This window comes from Cheilinus undulatus, linkage group 14, assembly GCF_018320785.1.
Source record: "Cheilinus undulatus linkage group 14, ASM1832078v1, whole genome shotgun sequence".
NCBI classification, from domain to species: domain Eukaryota; kingdom Metazoa; phylum Chordata; class Actinopteri; order Labriformes; family Labridae; genus Cheilinus; species Cheilinus undulatus.
Window position 1 is genome coordinate 24790185 of NC_054878.1, and position 20026 is coordinate 24810210.

The 20026-nt window shown below is 37.8% G+C and overlaps 1 protein-coding gene across 1 annotated transcript in view; it reads left to right on the top strand.

Moving 5' to 3' along the window:
* Positions 1–20026, top strand: part of fndc4a (fibronectin type III domain containing 4a) — a 45223-nt gene that overhangs the window by 11563 nt on the left and 13634 nt on the right. Inside the window, exons 2-3 of the mRNA XM_041805995.1 lie at positions 2986–3101; positions 7068–7272. Coding sequence (XP_041661929.1) covers positions 2986–3101; positions 7068–7272 — 321 coding nt within the window. The remainder of the gene's footprint in view (positions 1–2985; positions 3102–7067; positions 7273–20026) is intronic.

Below are 20026 nucleotides of genomic sequence, written 5' to 3' on the forward strand. Positions count from 1 at the left end.
CTGAAATGGAAAAATTACTCTGCAAAAGTGCGGGGTTTTCTACCTCCATTAAATGTATGTTGTCTTCTCTGATGCTATCATCCACATAAACTATTCCTTCATCATTTTATTCTATTTTGGCTAATCTCTGTTTAGCACTAGTTCTGGTAGGTCAGTTGTGACACTCGAGGTCTGTCTTTTCAGGTAGAATGTTTTGACTACATCTGAGAGAAAACTCCAGCAATGTCACTGGTTCAAAGTAGTTGGGTAAATTACATCGGTCCATTTCGGTGTGGAAAAGGAATAACTAGAACTGTTGCCTCTGTGAAGCAGACATACAGTGCCTATGAAAGTGTCTTGGTGGCCTCTCTGACCAGTCAACTAATGGTAGACAGAAATACTGATTGACCAGTGACTGGACCTTCCAGATTTCTAGCACCAACTGGCTGGACCTCTGTTGAGGTCAGTCACTTTAAAGGGGGTATATAATATTCATGCAGTCACTTATTTTACACTAAATTATCATTTTTATTTGATTGACATTACTTTGTCGAAATCTGTTTTCACTTTTACATTAGAGTTTTTTTTAGCAATTGCTTTTGTCAAAAAGCCAAATTATATCGACCATGACTGATTTATAAAATTACTAAAAGTGTCAAATGCCCAAGAGAGTAAATATTTTTTGTAGGCACTGTATTCAAATACTGGACAGCGTAAGTAGAGTAATGGGTCAAAGGGAGGGCCAGGCTAATTTGGTGATAGTGTGATTGCTTTGGTAATGGGCCCAGCCATTTACCTATTACCTCCAATATATGATCATTTCATCATCACCCATCTGAGTGAACAGTTGTGCAAAGTTTAAAGAAAAAAATTGCTATGTATCCTTGAGAGATTGCGTCTAAATCAAGGGATGAACATGAGGCTCCATGACTTAAAAACTCCAAAGTTTAATCAATTCACAACTGAGTAAAATATGAAAGTTTTGCAAAGTTTAAATATCCCTCTGTATTTTTGAGATATCTTGTTCACAACCAAGGAATGAACATGAAGCCTAAAGACCTCGACCTTTAACTTATCTAATCATTTCATCTTCATGTCTGAATGGCCAAAGGTGATAAGTTAAAAGAAACTGCTGCAGAGCATTCTTGGGATATGGTGCTCAGAACCAAGGGTTGGAAGTGAGGCCCAGTACCCTATGACTTCAAAAATCTAATCACTTTTCATAGTGGACATTTGTGCAGAGTTTGATATAAATCCCTCTATGTGTGTGTGTGTTTTTTTTAGATATGTCACAAGTAAGGGATGAACAGCAGACTGAATGATCTTGACCTTTGACCTATGTTGTCCAAAATTGAATCAGTTCATCAGTGAGTCGGTGGACACGTAGACAAAACTTGGGAAGATATTTCCTTGAGATGTTAGTATCATAAGAAAGACTTGGATGTCAGTATTTATGGATTAAAACATAAACCCTCCAACCATGACTACTACCAGCAGTGGGACATGAAAATACTAAATAAAAAGACAAAAACAAAATATTATCAAAGTACGGCTGTGGCAAGACAGATAACCTGATTTTTTTTCAGTTCAGTGATTTTAAGCTGGTCAAGATAACCCCATACCAAGGAGGAAGGGACTATTTTTAAGTGAAAGACTTAAATCCCTTTAAATGTAAATGCAGCTGGATTTGCTTGGTTAGTGGAGCATCTCTGCATTTAAAACAGCTACAGCTCTCATCACACTAGTAGCAGGCTCTGACTCCCAAAACTTGATGCCATTTGATGCATGTCATCCCCCTTTCTCTCTATGTTTCCTGTCTCTTCAGCTGTCCTAATCAAATTATGGCAAAAAAATTACCACTAAAAAATCTTAATGCATATGAAGTCGTTTCCATGTGAAACATCATATCAAATTGTGATTTTTCCAGTAAGTAGGCAACATCTGCATCACACTGTTAGGATTTCACTCATCCATGATAGCTAGTTCACTGTACATTATTCCTTCTATATCAGAGAGCTGAGTAGAAATTTCATTCTCTTTACCTTCCTAAAATTGCATCAGAGACAACACACAAAGTCCATTAGACCAGCGCTAACAACAAAAGCCTGGAGGATTGCCTCCTGGTCCCTATCTACCTGGACAGTCCCATCTTACCTTTTCATCTAGACGGAGCGATTACCTCAGTGAGACAGTGAAGCCGTTCAGGACCCTCTATTAGATCTGCCACCCTCTTTTTTTTATCTCCTGACTTTTGCTTCCCAAGCTTTTGTCTCCACTTTGCAATCAACGTGTCCACCAGCAAGTGAATCATGATAGATGGCTGCAAAGTGATGGGGTGAGGAGATGTAACCCTGTCAGAGTGAGGAGGACAAGAAATGGACAGTGTGGTTACTTTAAAAGGACAGACTGTCAGGGTGGTGACAAGGCTGCCTGAGTGAAGGAGGGACAGTCAAAACATTCAGTGTTATCATTTCTATTGACTCCGTGAGGAGGTGCAAAAAAACGAAACTTTACACTGTTAATAAGTACATAAATAAGGGTTTGTTTGTTACAGTAGCATCTCAGAAACACATAAAAATGTTGCATTTGCTTATTTTGCAGAAGTCTAGTAATTGGCCTCCTTTGAGACTGGCTGTATGTATTTTTCATCCCTGGGGAAAGAAAAGAATCGTCCCTGTTCACACAACAACTTGTTTAAATGCTCAAAGCACTGAGTGTAATTAATCCATTAGCAATGACTGATGGAAGGTAATTAAAGCTACACTGCTGTAGGGGCATTACTTTTCAGATGGCAGGCAATGGCAATGATGCTGTGTTTTTATTTATGCTATGAGCTGTGAATGTGACGTTCATGTCATTTATTTTTAATTCAAACTGTGCGCCTTCTGATTCATTCAGGGCTAAACCATGGGACTTCACTTACAGATGTTGATTGCATAGTTATTGTATTATCTAAAGTGGCAGGTGGATTAAAGGAAGCTTTTCTATGTTTTTCCTCTTTTCCAGACCGGCCACCAGCTCCCGTCAACGTGTCTGTCATGCACCTGCGTGCCGACTCGGCCACTGTATCCTGGGAGGTTCCAGAGGGAGACATAATAATCGGCTTCTCTATCTCACAACAGGTAATACCTAAACCTTACATGTAAATCACAGAGACTAATGGAAGGTGTGAGGGAATAGTTTTAAAACCCTTTAATCAAGGGGTGAACGAGCAGCTCTGAGAGGTTTGGAACAGCAAAACAAGCACTGCTTCATTGTTTGTAAAAACACACTTAAGGAAAAAACTAATTCAGTCAGACAACTCACATTTGTTATGATTGATATGATTTTCAGTAAAGGGAGTCACCCAGCAACCATTATTAATTAAGATGTTTGATTTTAAACCCGCTCTGCAGTTTTTCAGATGGTTGTAACGTTCACTTAATTTTTTTAATCTGATGTTGGTTCTCAACTAAGAACAAACAAAAAAAATCATTTCAGAGCGCTCATGCGTACCTTTAAATGCTTAGCTATATGACAGGACAAGGTTATCAATTCTGCACTTATCAGCACTCAAATAAACATAATTAAGAACATAATGACTGATAATTTTGAATTATATTTTACTGTGCTTTTATTAATTCATAAATAACGCACAAGTACATTATTAGAATATGGCCAACTTTAATTGTAATCATTAATGTTTGATCTGAATTTAAAAAGTTAAATTTTGTATATAAACTTAGGACTTCATACAGTTTTTCATTAAACACTTCATCAAAACAATGAAAAAACATATCTTTATATATAAATATTTAAATGTGTTTAACAAAAACAAGTGATAAAATCAGATTCCCTTTTTCTCTTTTTTTGGAGAGTATATTTAGTGTCCACTCCTGCTTAATATCCTGCCATTAAATCAGCCAGTTTGATTTTCACTTTGAGCAGCACTACATCTACTTTAGAACCACTTCAGAAGTTCTAAATCGGCGGCCAGTGCATAATCCTTTGAATTTTTTAATTTGCCATCTCCCTGATGTCTCTACTTTTCTTTTTTACTTCTCTCTCAACTTGGCATTTCTGTGTGCAGTGTGCATATGGCCCTGAACTCTCATGCTCTTATATGAACATTGAAGGGGCCTATCTCTATGCTGATGAGGAAAAACATACACAAACGTCTAGCATGCAAAGGCATGACATTTATACATTTGATAATACAGGTGCAAACAGTTAGCATTTTAGGAACACATCATGAATCAAACGTCTGCTTCACTTGATTTGAAAAAAATCACAAGAAATAGGATAAATGTAGCCCATAGTATAGCCATTGCAAGATTTATTTTACATGCAGAAACTTAAAGGTACAGTTTCAGAAATGTTGTGAATGTAAGCAACATTAAAAAAATGTCTGCCTGTTATTTGGTCTCTTCTGTGGTACTTTAATATCCAAGATGGTGGAGTCCACTCCCTATGTATGAATAAAAGACTTATTCAAAGTTAATAAAGATAAAGGTCATTAAATACTCATTTAGATAGGCCTACTTCTAAATGTGATGTTTGTTTTGCTGACTGCTACTAGGCTAAATATTACATACTGCACCTTTAAGGAGTAGTGAGCGTATCTTAAACCCTCCAGTTTGAGCCTACAGGTGGATGCTGGGGCTAAAGTAAGCATGCAATTCTGATATATGGCAAAGCTGACAATAAGAAACTTGATATCTTGAATCTTGAAAAGACCCCAGTTAGATGGATTTTTCTAAATAAATGGGGATAATGACACAAATCAAATGTAAAATCAGCACAGCTTGAGTTGTCCGCTAAACTACGTAGCAGCAGCCATTCCATAAATTTCAAAAAGTGAACTTAAATTTATGGGGGGGGCAAAGCCAACTGATAGAAGAGTAGTGAAAATCAAACAGCTGCATGAGTAAAATAATAATGTAGTCAAAACATTTTAAACCAGAGCATTCAATCTGCAACTGTCCTTCAAAGAGCAATCAAATTAAAGTCGATAATGTGACACTACAAAGATCCAGCAACACTTCTACTCTTTTGACCTTAAGTTGCTTTTAAGTGCTTCCCAGTCAAACCACATTTCAATCAGGAGAGACTCAATATGAGTTTAACAATACTTTATTTCAGTGGTTCCCAACCATTTTTAAGCTGAACCCCCCAAGACCTTTTACAAAAAACTTGTAGCGTCAAATGTTGCCAAAATCAACATCCCTTCAATTGTTTCATTAATAGAACCCTAAGAAAGTGGCTCTTCACAGGTTTTTCTTACCAAAAGATCATTGCATTAACTGTTTAAACTGCCATAAAAAGTCCCACTTTGCATGATCCACATTGCTGTTACCTGTTCAGCAAAGAGGCATTAAAGTGTACGCGTTCATAAGAGCTCCCTCCTGCACCAGGAAAAGAACCTCTGATTAGAAAGCAATGATTAGAAATCAAAGCAAACATGGAAATAGATGATGAATAATTGAATACTAAGAGAAGGGCATGCATTAATAAATTAAAGTGGATACTAATTAAGGTTTATGAAAACATCACAGCAAAAACAACCAAACATTCAACAGAGTAATGAAGGAGTTTTTCAACTGGCTTGGGATGGAGCAAGAGATGATCAATAAGAACAAGTCAGCAGAACAAAAATAGAATATTGTATCTTTTTTTTTCCACCAGGGCCATTTGTGGTTTGGCATCGAGCCCCCAGAATGACCTGTTAAAATTTCTGTTGGCTCACCACAGAGCCACTTGTCAGGATGAAGAAGTACACCTTGGATCTATTTTCCACCTCTTAACTGTGCTTGACCTTTGGGCACATTTGTAGAGCAACTGTATTTTTTTCTGACATTATAATGATATTCTCTTTATTAGCACAAGTCTATAAAGTATGTAGTCAGCAAATACTTCTGGATAAAGTATGAGTTTGTTAATACTGATTATGCAGTGGCAGATATACACAAGATTGTGGTTGGGAGGGATGTATTTTGGATGCAGATTCCTAGGAACCCCTTAAAGCCTCACTTGGCATGCAAGAGACTGACTAAATCCCTCCTTCAAGCCTGAAGTCAGAATTAAACCTGGCATGGTCGATTTATCAAGAGAAAAACAAGTATACAGCAGGAATTGGCTCCAGAGAAGCATGTGAAGCTGCCAAAGTGGATGAAAAGATTTCAAAGGCTTAAAATAGGAAAACCACTGAATGCTAAGACTCACTGACAAAGTGCCATATGCTGCTGTAATCATGTTTATGCGTTTTGCATCTCCAAACATTATGCAACCATTTCCCTCTGCTTTTCTCTCAGAGTGGCTGAATGGCTATAAAACACCTGAAGGTCTCTCCTCAGGGCTCTTCATCATGTTATGCAACTTAATTTGAACACCAATGGTAATTGCCTAGAGTGTGTGCGGCTGTTAAATCATGACATTATTCATTGTTTACAAAGAGTTACACGCTAATTTTACATCAACTCCATCAGTCAAGCAGGGCTATAAAAAAACACATGAGAAGACGACATCTGGCCTCAAGCCATTTAGATGTAGACAGATGAGGAGGCACGTTAAGAGGAGAGCTCTGCAAGAAAGGAAAGCAAATAAATCCCACAATGCTTTGTGTCTTGATTGCTCTAATAAAGTTGTGAAAGGTCAAAAAGGAAGTGAGAAACTTTAAGGCTCTCGTCTCCACACTCCACAGTCTAAATTAATCAGAATTCAGACTTCACAACTTTTCAATTTCCAGACAAGACTCCATATGGTGAAAATGAAGTGCCAACTGTTAACATAATAAAGTACTCAGCATGTTCCTTCCAAGCACCTTGCATATTTTCTGGATGGCCACCTCCATCTCACAGAGAAACATGGTTGATTCCAGCTTTGAGGGGAGACATTTATGTAGTATCACACTGGAATTCCTCAAGTCAAGAAACATGACTTTTTATAGAAGCCAGGTTCTTCCTTCAGGATGTTTTTGCAGGTTTAGTATGGATATGCTGTCACCACCATCACCTCTGTGCCCACTCTATTGATTTTTGTATTACTTATTGACTTGTTTATCTAATTAAAGGATCCATTCTGTTGTTTTCTGTCCTTCTTCCAATCCCCAGAGGCAGGATGGACACATGCAGCGATTCATCCGAGAAGTCAACACAACCAGCCGCTCATGTGTCCTTTGGGACCTGGAGGAGGAAACGGACTACATCATCCAGGTCCAGTCAATTGGACTCTATGGGGAAAGCCAAGCAAGCAAGAAGGTCCATTTTCGCACTCTCAAGAAGACGGACCGCTTCCCCTCCAACAGCTCAAACCAAGGTAAGACATTCTGATATTAACTAAAGATTCAAGGACTGTTTGAATAAAAGGTGTTCCTGCCTGTAATGAAGTACAATACTAGAGTGAGTCAAATAGCAGAGGCTTATATAGCCTTAGTGCTGTTCAATCTGTTAAAAAAAACCTTTAAATGTGAAGGATAAGACTTGCATTATCTTTCCATTATCATCATCAAATCCTTCCAGTAGCAAAACCTGCATATTCCTTCATGTTGCTTCAAATTGTTTATACCTCCCTGTCATTGAACTTTCCTATTGTTAGCAAGCTCTAAACAAAATTGATGTCTACAGCCATGTTTGTGGAGCACTGAGACTAAAAAGCTTTGTTGAGTTCTGACTGATAGATCAGGGGGCCGTTACTATCTGCTTCTGAGGGTTTATTGCCACAATATGAAGTTAATTTATGCAATTTCCAGCTTAAAAACTATAAAAAAATAAACATATGATTTTAGGGATAAAAGACTTTTGCCAATATCTGATATGCCAATATTTACAAATTAATTTATCTGATACCAGTATCGGTACAGAGATTTAAATGTTGTTCAGACCTTAAACTTAAGCCCTTAAAACACACAATTAAAGTTTAAGGATGAACAGATTAACAATATTCAGTCCTTAAAACGACTTTAAAGTGTCACAAATCTTGATGAATAAAGTGAACAACTTCAGCTGAAGCAGGTCTGTTGGTCCTGCCTAAAACTCCTCCTACTTATTTGTCCGTACAGCCAATATTTATAATTTAATTCATTTTTATATAAAAAGGCAGTCCCAGAACTTTCCACTGCAGTACCTTTTCTAGTTTTGTGAGTCTATGCACCAGAAATTGGCCACTTGGCCTAGGTGGATTCAACTTCAGTCCATCAAAATTGTCCATCATACAGTAAGTTTACATATAATAGTTTGGTTGAGTCGTACAAAATCTGCTCATATTTGTGAAATAAATTGAAACCACTTATTCCAAATTTAGTAGTCCAGAGGATACTGGAGGATAAGTCCAAATTTTTGGACTTATCCTCCAGTAGTTGTTGAGATATTTAAATCTGCACCAAAGTGGTGCATTTAATTTTTCATGCTAATAGATGTCCGCCTAGTATGGATTTGTTGTTAGAATCATTGACATGCATGTGCAAAGTTGTTTCAAAATGAATGGCCTGTAAAGAAGAGTAATACGCAAGATTCAGAGCAGCTTTTCAACCCTGTTGTGTCTTTTGAAAATAAGATTTAATCCTACTGTGCAGCTATATCAGGAATTGGAAACAGAGAAAGCATATATTAGTTGGATAAACCAGTTTGTTTTGGTATGTTGTGTAAATTTAAATTGTATAAATGACTCTGTAACTGGTAGGTGTTGTGTTGATGCAGAGCATCCTCGTAAGTCACAAGATACTCTTAAGTTTGTCTAAAATTCATTCAAAATAACGGGTTCACCATAGGTCACTGTAGCTGTTTTTTAGCGTTTTATCTCACTCTGTTACATAACCTTAAGCTCTGCTTTTAATTCTACAGTGTATGGTCTGCCACAGGCCTTTTTCCCGAGACACGGACAGGAGCAAACCCATTACGGATGCTTTTCCTGTAGTTGCTCTAAAGCCTCCTCTGGCTGTTGAATGCTTTTAAGCGCCCTGACTTTGAAAATGAGGTACAGTAAAGGCCAGAGACGACATAAGTGCAGGTAACCTGAAGCCTCCTCTTGGAGCGTCTCTCTGGGGGGGCCTCTCTACGCTCGCTCCTCTTGCAGGTTTATTTTCTCCAAGAAACCAATTCATTATTGACAGTCTCTTCAAGCATGGCCGCAGGCAAGCTTCTCTGAATTTATGCAACTCTATATCACACCGGGTGCCTAATCAGGATTCTGACACGCACTCTTAAACACTTTGGATCCACTGTCTGGGCTCAGCTCATGGGCTGGAGGAATTATGAAGAGCGTGACCAACGAAGAATAGGTTCAGTAGCTCTCAATTTCTTACAGCACAGATGAGGGAAACCTTTCTACTTTATATAACAGGCAGTTTTTTTGGAGGAGTCTGCATTTTAGAAGTAACCCTCTCACTAATCTTCTCTGCATTAGTTCTGCCCTGCTTATTGGATGATTCAATATGTTTCGTCTTAACATAATGTCACCTTGTATTTGACATTGGTCTAAGACACTGGCCTCAAATTAATTTCCCCCCTTATCTAACGGTCTAGTTGAGGTTGTTAGTGCAGGAAGTGCTGATGCTAGTGAATCATCAACATTTCTCTTCAGCTGACTCAGGTTTGCCACCATTATTCAAGGTGGCAGGATCAGTGAAAGAGATGAAATAATCAGCTTAAAGATCAACATAACAGCCTGTCCGCTGTCCATTTAGTTAATACAGGAATCAACATCACACTCTTTTCTTGCTTAATACCATTAAACCTCAGGAAATAGTTTTATGTGCTTATTTTTTAAAGTTTGAAGCAATGAATCTAAGAGAGCTAGCCCACCAGCATTATGCCAGCAAAGTGCTGAGCATGACAGGACTTAATGCCAGCTACTTCCTCAAGACTCTTGGAAAAGATTCACTATGCAACATTAATTCCCCCTTGAGTCGTCCAAGTGGGTCAGAAAAACAGCCCATTCAGTGGATGAGCTTCATTTGTGAGAGTTTGTTTTTTTGTAAGTGTTGGGCCAATCAGTGTCAGCTCTCTGTAAATCTAATGCTGTCTGATGCGGACTTCTCCTGCCCTGGTTTCAGAATCCAATCACTTCCATTTAGTCTACTTCTCAGCTTGTCTTTCTATGTTTACTCCTTTGGTTTTGTATGTTTTCACTCTGATGTTATTTTGGACTGTTCAGATGGGACTGCAGCACACACAATTACTGCATCAAATGGGAAAATCCATTCATAGAAATGTTGGCTAACGCTGACAGTTTCTAAAATCGACACTCTTAGAGGGACAAAAACAAACAAAGCTCTGTTCTGTGATAGAAAATGACACTGCCGATGTAACCAGGAAAAGTACTTAAATGATTCTGATTTGACTTCAAGGCAGCATTATGCAACAAGTTTATCTTAAAAATACAGATTCAAAATAATTGTGGTTGTGCAGAAATCTGCCTCTAAAGTCCTTAAGACAAACTTCTTCTTTAACTGGTCTTAGCTCTGCACTCTGAATAGAGTCATCCTTTCAGAGGCACTGGGACCCAAATATAAGGGAAATTTAGGAGAAAGCTAAAAAAGTGACCGAGCTACAAACTCTGACTCAGTTTACATGCAGGAAAAAAGATTAATAAGTCAATACCAAATTTCTAGGATTATACTATATTGGATTTTTGCAGATATCTGATATGCATATATTTACAAATTCCTTTTAGCAGATACCGATATTGATACAGACATGTAAATACCAAAAACTTAAATCCTTAAACCACATTAAAGTTTACTGGGTGAGTGAATTAATACTGCTAACATGTATGACTGATATATCAGCTGAAACATCGGCATAAATTTTCTCATCTGCTGATACTGATATTTAACTTTATAAGCGATTATCTGCCGGTACCAATATCATGCCAATAACATCAGTCATCTGTATTGACTATGATTGTAAAAGAGACTGTTTCATATATATCCATTGCATCCTGGAAACCTCCCATAGAAAGTGTTTGGGAAGGGCAGGACTTTTCATAAAACCCTCTGAAGGTTGATTGGACAAATGTTCTGTCTGTCGCATTCATTACAGGTCAATCAGAGCAACAAGATAAAATGAACAGCTGAGTTTCTCTATAAAAGTCCAAGTATCTCACCAAAGCCAGTTGGGATACACGCAACAACATTTTCTTTGCCAAGACAAGCTTTAATGTGGCTTTCCACTCTTGTTTTGATCTGTTACATCCGTGCTAATAGCTACCACAGCAGTCGCCATTGTATACTCCAGCAAACCCTACTTAACAATCGCAAATTCATGGTGAAGCAGAACGAGAGAAAACAAAAACATCCTTTCGGTCACGAAAAGCTTTCGGTGTTGTTTTTCGCTTTTTATTATAGAAATGTGGTCTAGTTCTGATAAAACTGCTGCTATAGCTACATCTGAGGTAATTACTGCAATGGCAGCAGCAATCGCTATCAGCTTTCAAGACATCTAAACCCCACCAGCAGTTACCACCTTGTTCTCAAAAAGAGTAATTTGGACCCAGAAAATCAAAGTGGACTGTAGGCCAAGTAGCAAAAATGAAAAACTCTTGAATGTTTTCTCTCTTTAATTGAAATAAAATAAAGCATCATCTGCATATAACCTGAGGATATACTCAATAAACTCTTATCTTCATCGGCATGAATTATGCTAACATGTGCTTACCTCGATATATTGAACATCTATTTCTTTAGTTTGCACTCACAGATTTGCTTGGGTCTTCCTGAGTAGATTAATAGTGTTTACAAATGAAAAAGGATTGCCTTCTAAATTCTGTATTAAATGGTGAACAAAGATAACATTTCTGCCTCTTGTATTCATACAAGAAGTGTAACAAAACTTTTAACTCATGTTATAAAAATAGTGATATTGGATCCATAGTACTCTTTTAAAACGAATTTTCCAGTATTTCAGAATAAAAGTCCATCTATGACAAGATGATTTTTATTTGTCTTCTTTAGCAATAAAAAATGATATTTTTCCATATGGCATTTATATAAATAAGTTTTTCTTTTTTTGGAAGTTGAATGATTAAAACAATGCTTATTTTTTTCTTGACAAAAAGTGAGACTCATCAGAGCTGCTACTTCCGCTACTGATGTTGAACAAGAGAAGAAAGAAGGCAGAAGCAACCTCTGGAACTTTTTAATATCTTTGTCTAATTGATTTGAAATGTCCGTATTTATATCAGTTTTGTTGTAATGTGTGGTATCTTTATTTCCCTAGTGTTAACTACACTTCATCAATGCTTTTTGAATGCCTCCCATGCCAGTGGAAGCATCAAATGAGCAGTTTTCTATGCATTTCTTCCAAATCTTTGAAGGCAGAAAGAGATACAAAGGAAAAGTTAAAAAACTTCATATGACATCAGAAAGATTAATTTACTTATTGTAACTTCCATATGAAATAGCGCATCTCTTTAACCAACAGTTTTTAGACTATTAGAAATATAACTTGTGGTCACCAGCTTGAGATCAACATGCTTCTCTCCTCTTTTGTGACACTTTGTCTTGGCTCTTCAAATAACCTTAGGCCTTAAAACTGAATTACCTTTCTTCCTCTTTTGAGGCCATATCTCTCAACAAGCTTTAGTCCATATGAAAAGAGGCTGTTTACAATAGTTCTTCCTAAAATAACAAGGATGTATCCTTCATAAACCTTAATGCACCTTAATCTAATGTGACATTTTTTGTCAGGATCTTGTGGGTGACCATTGTTCCCTAAAAGCCTTTTTAATCTAGCTGACTCCCACATCACAGAGCCATTTCAGAGCTCTTTTGTCACAGCCAACTGCCTCCTATTGAAACTAAATCGATTTGCGGTCTATACCAGGCTTTCCTGAGAGCTGGAGCTATGATACCAACGAATCAATAAAGCTTTTATTTTTTTTTTCCTCAATGCAATTCCATTTGATAATGTGATTACATATTAGTGCATATGCCTCTGAATGCACACCTGGTCGGGCCAGATTTAGAATCCATCTATTTCGTATAAAGCGTTTCCTGGCGGGATACAAGCCACGTGATACTGATGAATTTGAATTTAAATAGGCTTTAGTGGATTCTTTCTTCCTGGGATCAATACGCCTCACCAAAGTCTATTTCAGTTCCATTAGTTCCATGGAAAGCTTTTAATCAGAGTCTATATTTCTGCGCTTTGCCTGTCACTCAAAGTGAAGCATGCTGTGTTATGAAAGGAGACGAGTTATAGCTATAAGACTGAGAAGGTGCAGAAAGGGATCAAAATAGGTCCATATGTAAACATGTTTGTTGTATGTGTGTAGGTTTTTGTTGCATAGTAACTTCATTCTAACATACTATACTGAAAAACAAGGGGTTCAAATGCAAGATAGATCACTCCACAGGTACTTATCCTTTGTGATGACAGTGATAAATCAACATGTTTTATTTGTGAACTTTAACAGAAATGCCTGAGTCAACACAAAACCCTCAAAATATGTCATGAAATAATCTTTTTACAAATTAGCCCACTAACAGTGTTACCTGAGCCACTAAGCTGTCAAACTGTTTCACACACGGGAGAAACAAAAGAATAATTTCAGAGGATGAACGCCTTGAGCGGTGAAACCTAACGAGGTAGGAGGTCCCCTTAGACACAATTACTGCAGTGTACTTCAAAGAGACGTCAAGCTGTCTTTGCTGAGTCAGAAATCACACCTCGGCTCCCTCATTAACAGACTTAGACAAAGAGAAACTACACACTGTTTGATCCCCGCAAAATATTCTTTTACTTCAATACAGTCCACACTTTTCAAACTTTACTTTTGAAGATACAGTGCTTAACAAATTTATTAGACCACCACCCAAAGTAAGATTTATGCCACAGCTGCCCTAAATTAACAGCATTGGTAATTACCAAAATCATTTTTTATGTTTCTGCAATGGTTACTACACCAATATGTAGAAGCTCTTAAACCCAAATGATATTTTTAATGCTAAAATATAAATATTATTGTTATCCATGAATTTTCAAATTTACTGATTTACAAAAAAAACTGAAAAAAAAGTAAAGCACATTATTATTTCTTGATTAATATGTCAAATTATAGTTATTTACTTGCATTCCTGAACAGAGAATTAATTTTAGTAGTTGAATGTTATGCTTGATTAATTTCTGACTTCTTAGAGAAGCCCAGTGAGCCGGCTCAAATTTGGGTATAAAAAGGTGAATTCAGTTTGAAATTCCTCATTCCTGTTCAAAATGGTAAAACATTTTTAGTTTTAGTTTTTAGTTTCAAATAAGTTTTTGACTAAAATATTTATATTTTCTCGTTTTTATGACAGGTGGTCTAATAATTTGTTAAGCACTGTATATATTAGAGCCCGACCAATTTATCAGTGGGCCGATTTATCGGGCTGATTATAGCGTTTCATAGATTAATCAACATCAGCCAGTATGTAGCCAATTAACTTTTTTGCTGCACGGGGGTTTTGTCTCTCTCTTTTTGCTCCTGTCGCTCTGTGTGTATCTGTGCAGAACTCAGCCCGAGTGCCTGGCCCCTCCCCCCCAGATGCAGAGTACAGCAGCGGCTCTCCCTCACTCAGTGTTGCCAACTTAGCGACTTTGTCGCTATATTTAGCGAGTTTTCAGACCCCTCTAGCGACTCTTTTCCAAAAAGCAACAAGCGACAAATCTAGCGACTTTTTCTGGTGTTACTGGAGAGTTTTGGGGACTCTGACGTGACAGCACGTATCGTTGTTGCTCTTCTCACTGAGCAGCGGGGGCTGCCATCCTCGTCCCTAAGCACTCACAGGCAGCCCAATCCCTGCTGCAGTCGGACTCACTCGGCTTGTTTTGCTGCTTGCGTGTGCCACGCATGTCAGCTCCGATTCCTGCTGGTGCAGCTTTCACACAGGGCGCGAGTTTTCTGCGTGTCAGCTGCATCTCCCTGCTCTCAAAGCCCTGTCCTTCTTCATAAGTTTTACTTCAATAAACCCCCCTAAAAGTGACTTGATTTAGTGTATAGTGGAAGTTCACTGGGAACTTTTCAAAATTAAAGCATTCTGTACAAGTGAACAGAGTTTCTATATAGAAATGCTAAACTGGGCTTTTACTTTGAAAAGCACAAATCAGAAAAGCGTTCATACGGTGTTTATCTTTCCTGTGACATCATTTTACCAGTGTTGAGACAGAAAATTTCACTAATAGATCTTTAGAGAGCAGCTTTATCAAACAGGTGCATTTAAGCTTGTGGCCTTCCTCAGGGTTATCAAGAAACACATTGTAAACATATTCTATGTCATATTTGCCACAGCAATGTAAATAAGGCTCTCCATTTATCATTTTCCTGTCTAATATGGTCCACAGCCGAAATATGAGACTATTATACAGCGTTTTAACGTTGTCTAAGTTTCATCTTTGTGAAATAAACAAAGATAAATGCAACTGTTAATTCACATGTCCACATCTGTGGTCATGTACAGTATATATCCTGTGTATATTAATGTTCTTATTTCATATATCGGCCGATATATCGGTTATCGGCAACTATATCGGATATTGGCTTTTCTGTCAATCTATTATATATCTACACATTTTTAAAGCTTTTCTAGGTTTTCATTTGGGCAATGGTGCAAATGGTGATCACAGCTGTTAAACCTTTGTATCAGCTGAATAACAGAATCCAGAAAATAAAAGCCAAGTATTTTTAAGTGGGACTAAACAGTTAACCACATTCCTGAAGCAAACCAGTTTTAAGATTTCCAGGACTTGAATATAGGAGGTCCCTACAGTCAGCTATCCCAACATTTGTGTACTATTTCGGCATTGAAATTATTATTTCCAACAAGGGTCCAACTTATTTTTTTAGGTAATTAATTCAGTTTGAAAATAGCAAAGAAAAAAAAATGGAACAGGGACAAGAAAGGACTGAGAAAGGGCTGGAATGCTTGAAAACACCTGGAATACTGGTAATAAAAGGAGCACTCCTGAAAGGCTCAGTCCTTAATAGTCATATGGCTCAAGGTTTTCTACTTCATGAAAGACTAAGTGATCAAATAGACCGGCAGTTTCTAAACAAGACTCCTTAACAATCAATGGCAACGAATTTAGAAATTTCACCACCTGCAGTCCATACTATCAGCAAAAGATCCAGAGAATCTGGAGAAATCTCTGCATGTACAGGGCAAAGCTGAAAACCATCACTGAATGCCTGTGACCCCAAACCCTCAGGAAGCACAGCAACACAAACTGGCATAATTCTGTGATGAGAAAACCATTACCAGTTAACATTGCTGTTGTCTGAAAAGCCCACATTTCAAATTGGTTTTTTTTTGATAATGACCATCCAGAATGTTTTAAGCACAAATTTCCAGAGCCAGCAAGTGTGATGGTGTGGGGATGTATTAGTGCCCATGGCATGGGTGACTTGCACATCTGTGAAGGCAGCATTGATGCTTTCTGCTTTTTTCAGCAAGACAGAGCCACATTATGCATAAGTAAGAGCGGCATAGCTTTGCAGTGAAAGAGGGGAGGTACTAGACTGACCTGGCCAGTCCACACCTGTCCCCCTTTGAAAATGTAAGGCACACTATGACGCAAAGAATACAACATCTCACACCCCTGCACTGCTGAGCAACTTATGATGTAAATTAAGCAGGAATAGAAATAATTTAATTTTTAATCCTTTAACTTCAATCAAGTGGTGAACATGCTCCTGTCCCAGCATTTTTGGAATGTGTTGTAGGCACCAAGTACATAGTGTGCATATATACTGTTTATCTAAAAAGCAATAAAGTTTAATAAGCTTGACATATATTTTCTTTTGTTATGTATTTAATTGAATATATCACTGGTGTCTGACCACAACCTTGTATCTCCATTTTTCATTATTTTTTTAATCAGAAATCAGTGCTATTGGTCACCCTTTATATCTCTCAGTGGGTATTAACAACCTTTAAACAATAAAAAGTAGCTGAAAGGTTCTGATTATGACCATTCAGTGTTAAATTGATTGGAAAAATAAAGCGTTTTTTTGGGGAGGGGGGGGTATTCCCTGAAAAGTAATGATTTTGGAGATACAAGATTTTTGTCCGGTGCCAGCAATATGTAGAAATATGTATCCACATTTCAATAATAATAATGTCCCAACTTTTTAAAAATAGGGATTTGTAAAAGTTGCGTTATCCTTAAAATGTTTAATTGAGCTTTATAAAGTCAATGCCAGTTTGTAGCTAGTTAATGCAAGTTAGACTGAAGTAAAACCAAAAACCACCCCTATGAAACAAATCTATTGTGGATCAGGAAACAGTGTTGTATCTTGACCCTAAGAGTCAAATTCAGAACATTAAAGGCTGACTGATTTTGGTTTATCCAAGGCTGATACCAGTACCAAATATTCATAATTTATGAGACCATTAACTGATATTTGGAACTGATATGCATTTACAATTTTAAAAATATATTTACTGTGGCAAAAATGAAACTTGCACAATCAAAAAAATAATAATAATAAAAAAAAAGGAGAGAAGGAGGATTAATGCAACCCAGGTCATGCTCTGGATGTCTTTGTACATTACCAAGGGCATGGGAAAATAATCTGATTTAAAAAAAAAAAACACAGCTTTAGGGCGGAGTTATGGGCAGATGTCGTGTGTATGTTCTAAGCACCTGAAAACTGTTGGTGGTTGCTGGGCGTATTACCAGGGGTGCAAAGGCCCGGACAAAAGAAATGCTGTTAAGCTCGACCTTGGCTGCTGAGTGACACACGTACATGTCAAATGTGTCAGCACTGACTCTGGCTGCCCTCCTCTCTTCAGCCCGGGGTTGTGGAACATCAGGACCTGTGAAGATTCGTTAGCACTCTACATGCCTTAAACTTCTGCACAGTACTGTATACATGCATATAAAGAAATTTTAATGGTGTCTAAAAAAATAAGAATCCAATGTCTGGCCCTCAGCTTTCTGTCCTTGAAATATTTTGGCCCTTGGGAAAAGGCAATTGGGGAACCCTGGCTTACTGTGTCAGTGGCACCCAGACTGAAATGTTGTTTGGCAGGTAGTCCTGTTATATCTAGCCAATCAGATTGTGTTGTATGCAGGACATTTGCTGAGACTGTGAAGAAGCAAAGTAAAGCCAGAGTGAAGGACAAACCTTGCAGTGGAGCCAAAGTAACACACCTTTTGATAGCTGATTTTTTTTTTGATTATCAGTGAAAAAAAAGTGCCGATACTGATAATTGGCAAAATGCCAAATTTGGGCATCAAATATCAGCCGGGCTGATTACTGGCTAACCTCTACACATTGAAAGATGTGTACCCCTACTACACCAGCTTATGTATGAGAGAGTGCAGAAATTAAGTCTAGTTCAGTAGATAAAAATAATATGATGCAAATTAAGTGTACTGATCAAAATGTAAATTAAATGCAAAAATAATATGAAGAGCTGCTTGCCTGTCGTGAAAAGAACAGCAGTAAATACTGATGTCTCTTTATGAACTACAAAAGCAAAAGACACTCAGCCACAATGTTACAATGTCATTCAGTAGATGCTTTTGTCCAGAGCAATGTACATGTGGGACAGGTGTTCACGGCGTTAAAAACCTTGCCCAAGGGCCCACACTGGATACTCTTTGTGTCCTGAAAAGGGTTCATCCAGTCTCCTGTAGTAAAGTCAGTGATAAAAACCACTGAGCTATCCAGCCGCTGACAAGCTTGGTTATTTGTTTGAGTAATTTTTAATGTTAGGGAAAGTCTTCAGCTGCATAATGCCAAAAAGGGCTTTTAAAGAAAACAGGACAAAGGCAACAGGGATAGTTGTTTTGTTAAAGAAAAGAAAAATACTGCTTACACATGTAAAGGACAACATCAGGTAAGAGATGGGAAACATCACCTGCTCTGCAGAGGGTGCCAAAATGGATAAAATGGATGGTTCCTCACAGGAACTATGATTTCTGTACGTGTAAGACAACAGATGTTTTCATTGGAAATCGGGCTCTTGCTACAATAAAGACACCATCTCCCATGGTCCCTTGCCACTTTACAAACTCATCAAATTATGACTTTTGCCATTGTTTTTATTTTGAGACCACTTATGGCAGATATTACATAGTGCAGGTTTGATATGTTTAAGAGGCGGCAGGGAAATTAAACTGAATCAGTCGAAACTCTTCACAGTGTAATGAAACTTTAACAACACATTTCTCAGTCTGAAGGAGACATAAAGCAGGAATAAATCACATGATACATCTTTGTGGCACCGGCACAGCACCCCCGGTGAGTCGTTACACAGTTTCTTGATGCGGTTCACAGCCACAAACAACAACATGGGATTTGAGGAGAGCAGAGCAAGGTCGACTAATTATCTCAACACAAACTGTTCTGTGCAGCGAAAGCAACACAATCTGCTCATTCTCCACCAGTGGAGAATCACACAGCATATTGGAGTGGGCTAACAACATGAAATATGTATGAAACAGAACAGCAAGACATGTATTCAGGTCATTCTGTTCACTCTCTCTGTGGTTTGAAGCCCACTGCATCAAATATAGACACATACATCCTGTTTTCCAGCACGCTGCACAGCCGGCATAGACAAAAAAATCTTCAAAGTTAAATAAATTTATTAGATCAGAACTTAAAAACCGTAAACAAGGGCAAAAAGTTCTCTGGGAAATTTAAAAACTAGGATACAAAAGCCTCAAAGATCTTTTTATGTGCTGTCATTATACCAGAACTTTCAACTTAAGTTTTGAATGCACAGATATATCAGAGAAAAAATGCTTACATGTATAACTACTCTTCCTCAAAGTTGTAAAGTTTGCAGTGATAACATGCAGAAACAGAGCTGGGATCTACTTTCTAGGAAACTCAAAAGCATTGAGTCTGTTTTTCATATATACAGCTGAAGAAAGTTTGATATTTATAGGGCTGAGCTCAGACAGAAGGAGCAGATTTGGGATTAATAAACTGGAGAAGAACTCAGAGCAGCTCTGACCTCAGTCCTGACCTGACATTTCGCTTTAATGTGGAGCCTGATATCAAATCTACGCCTCACTGAGTGATGGGACAATCCAGGAGATGATGGAGGCAAGCTATATGTTTTTGAAAGATCAGCTGAGAT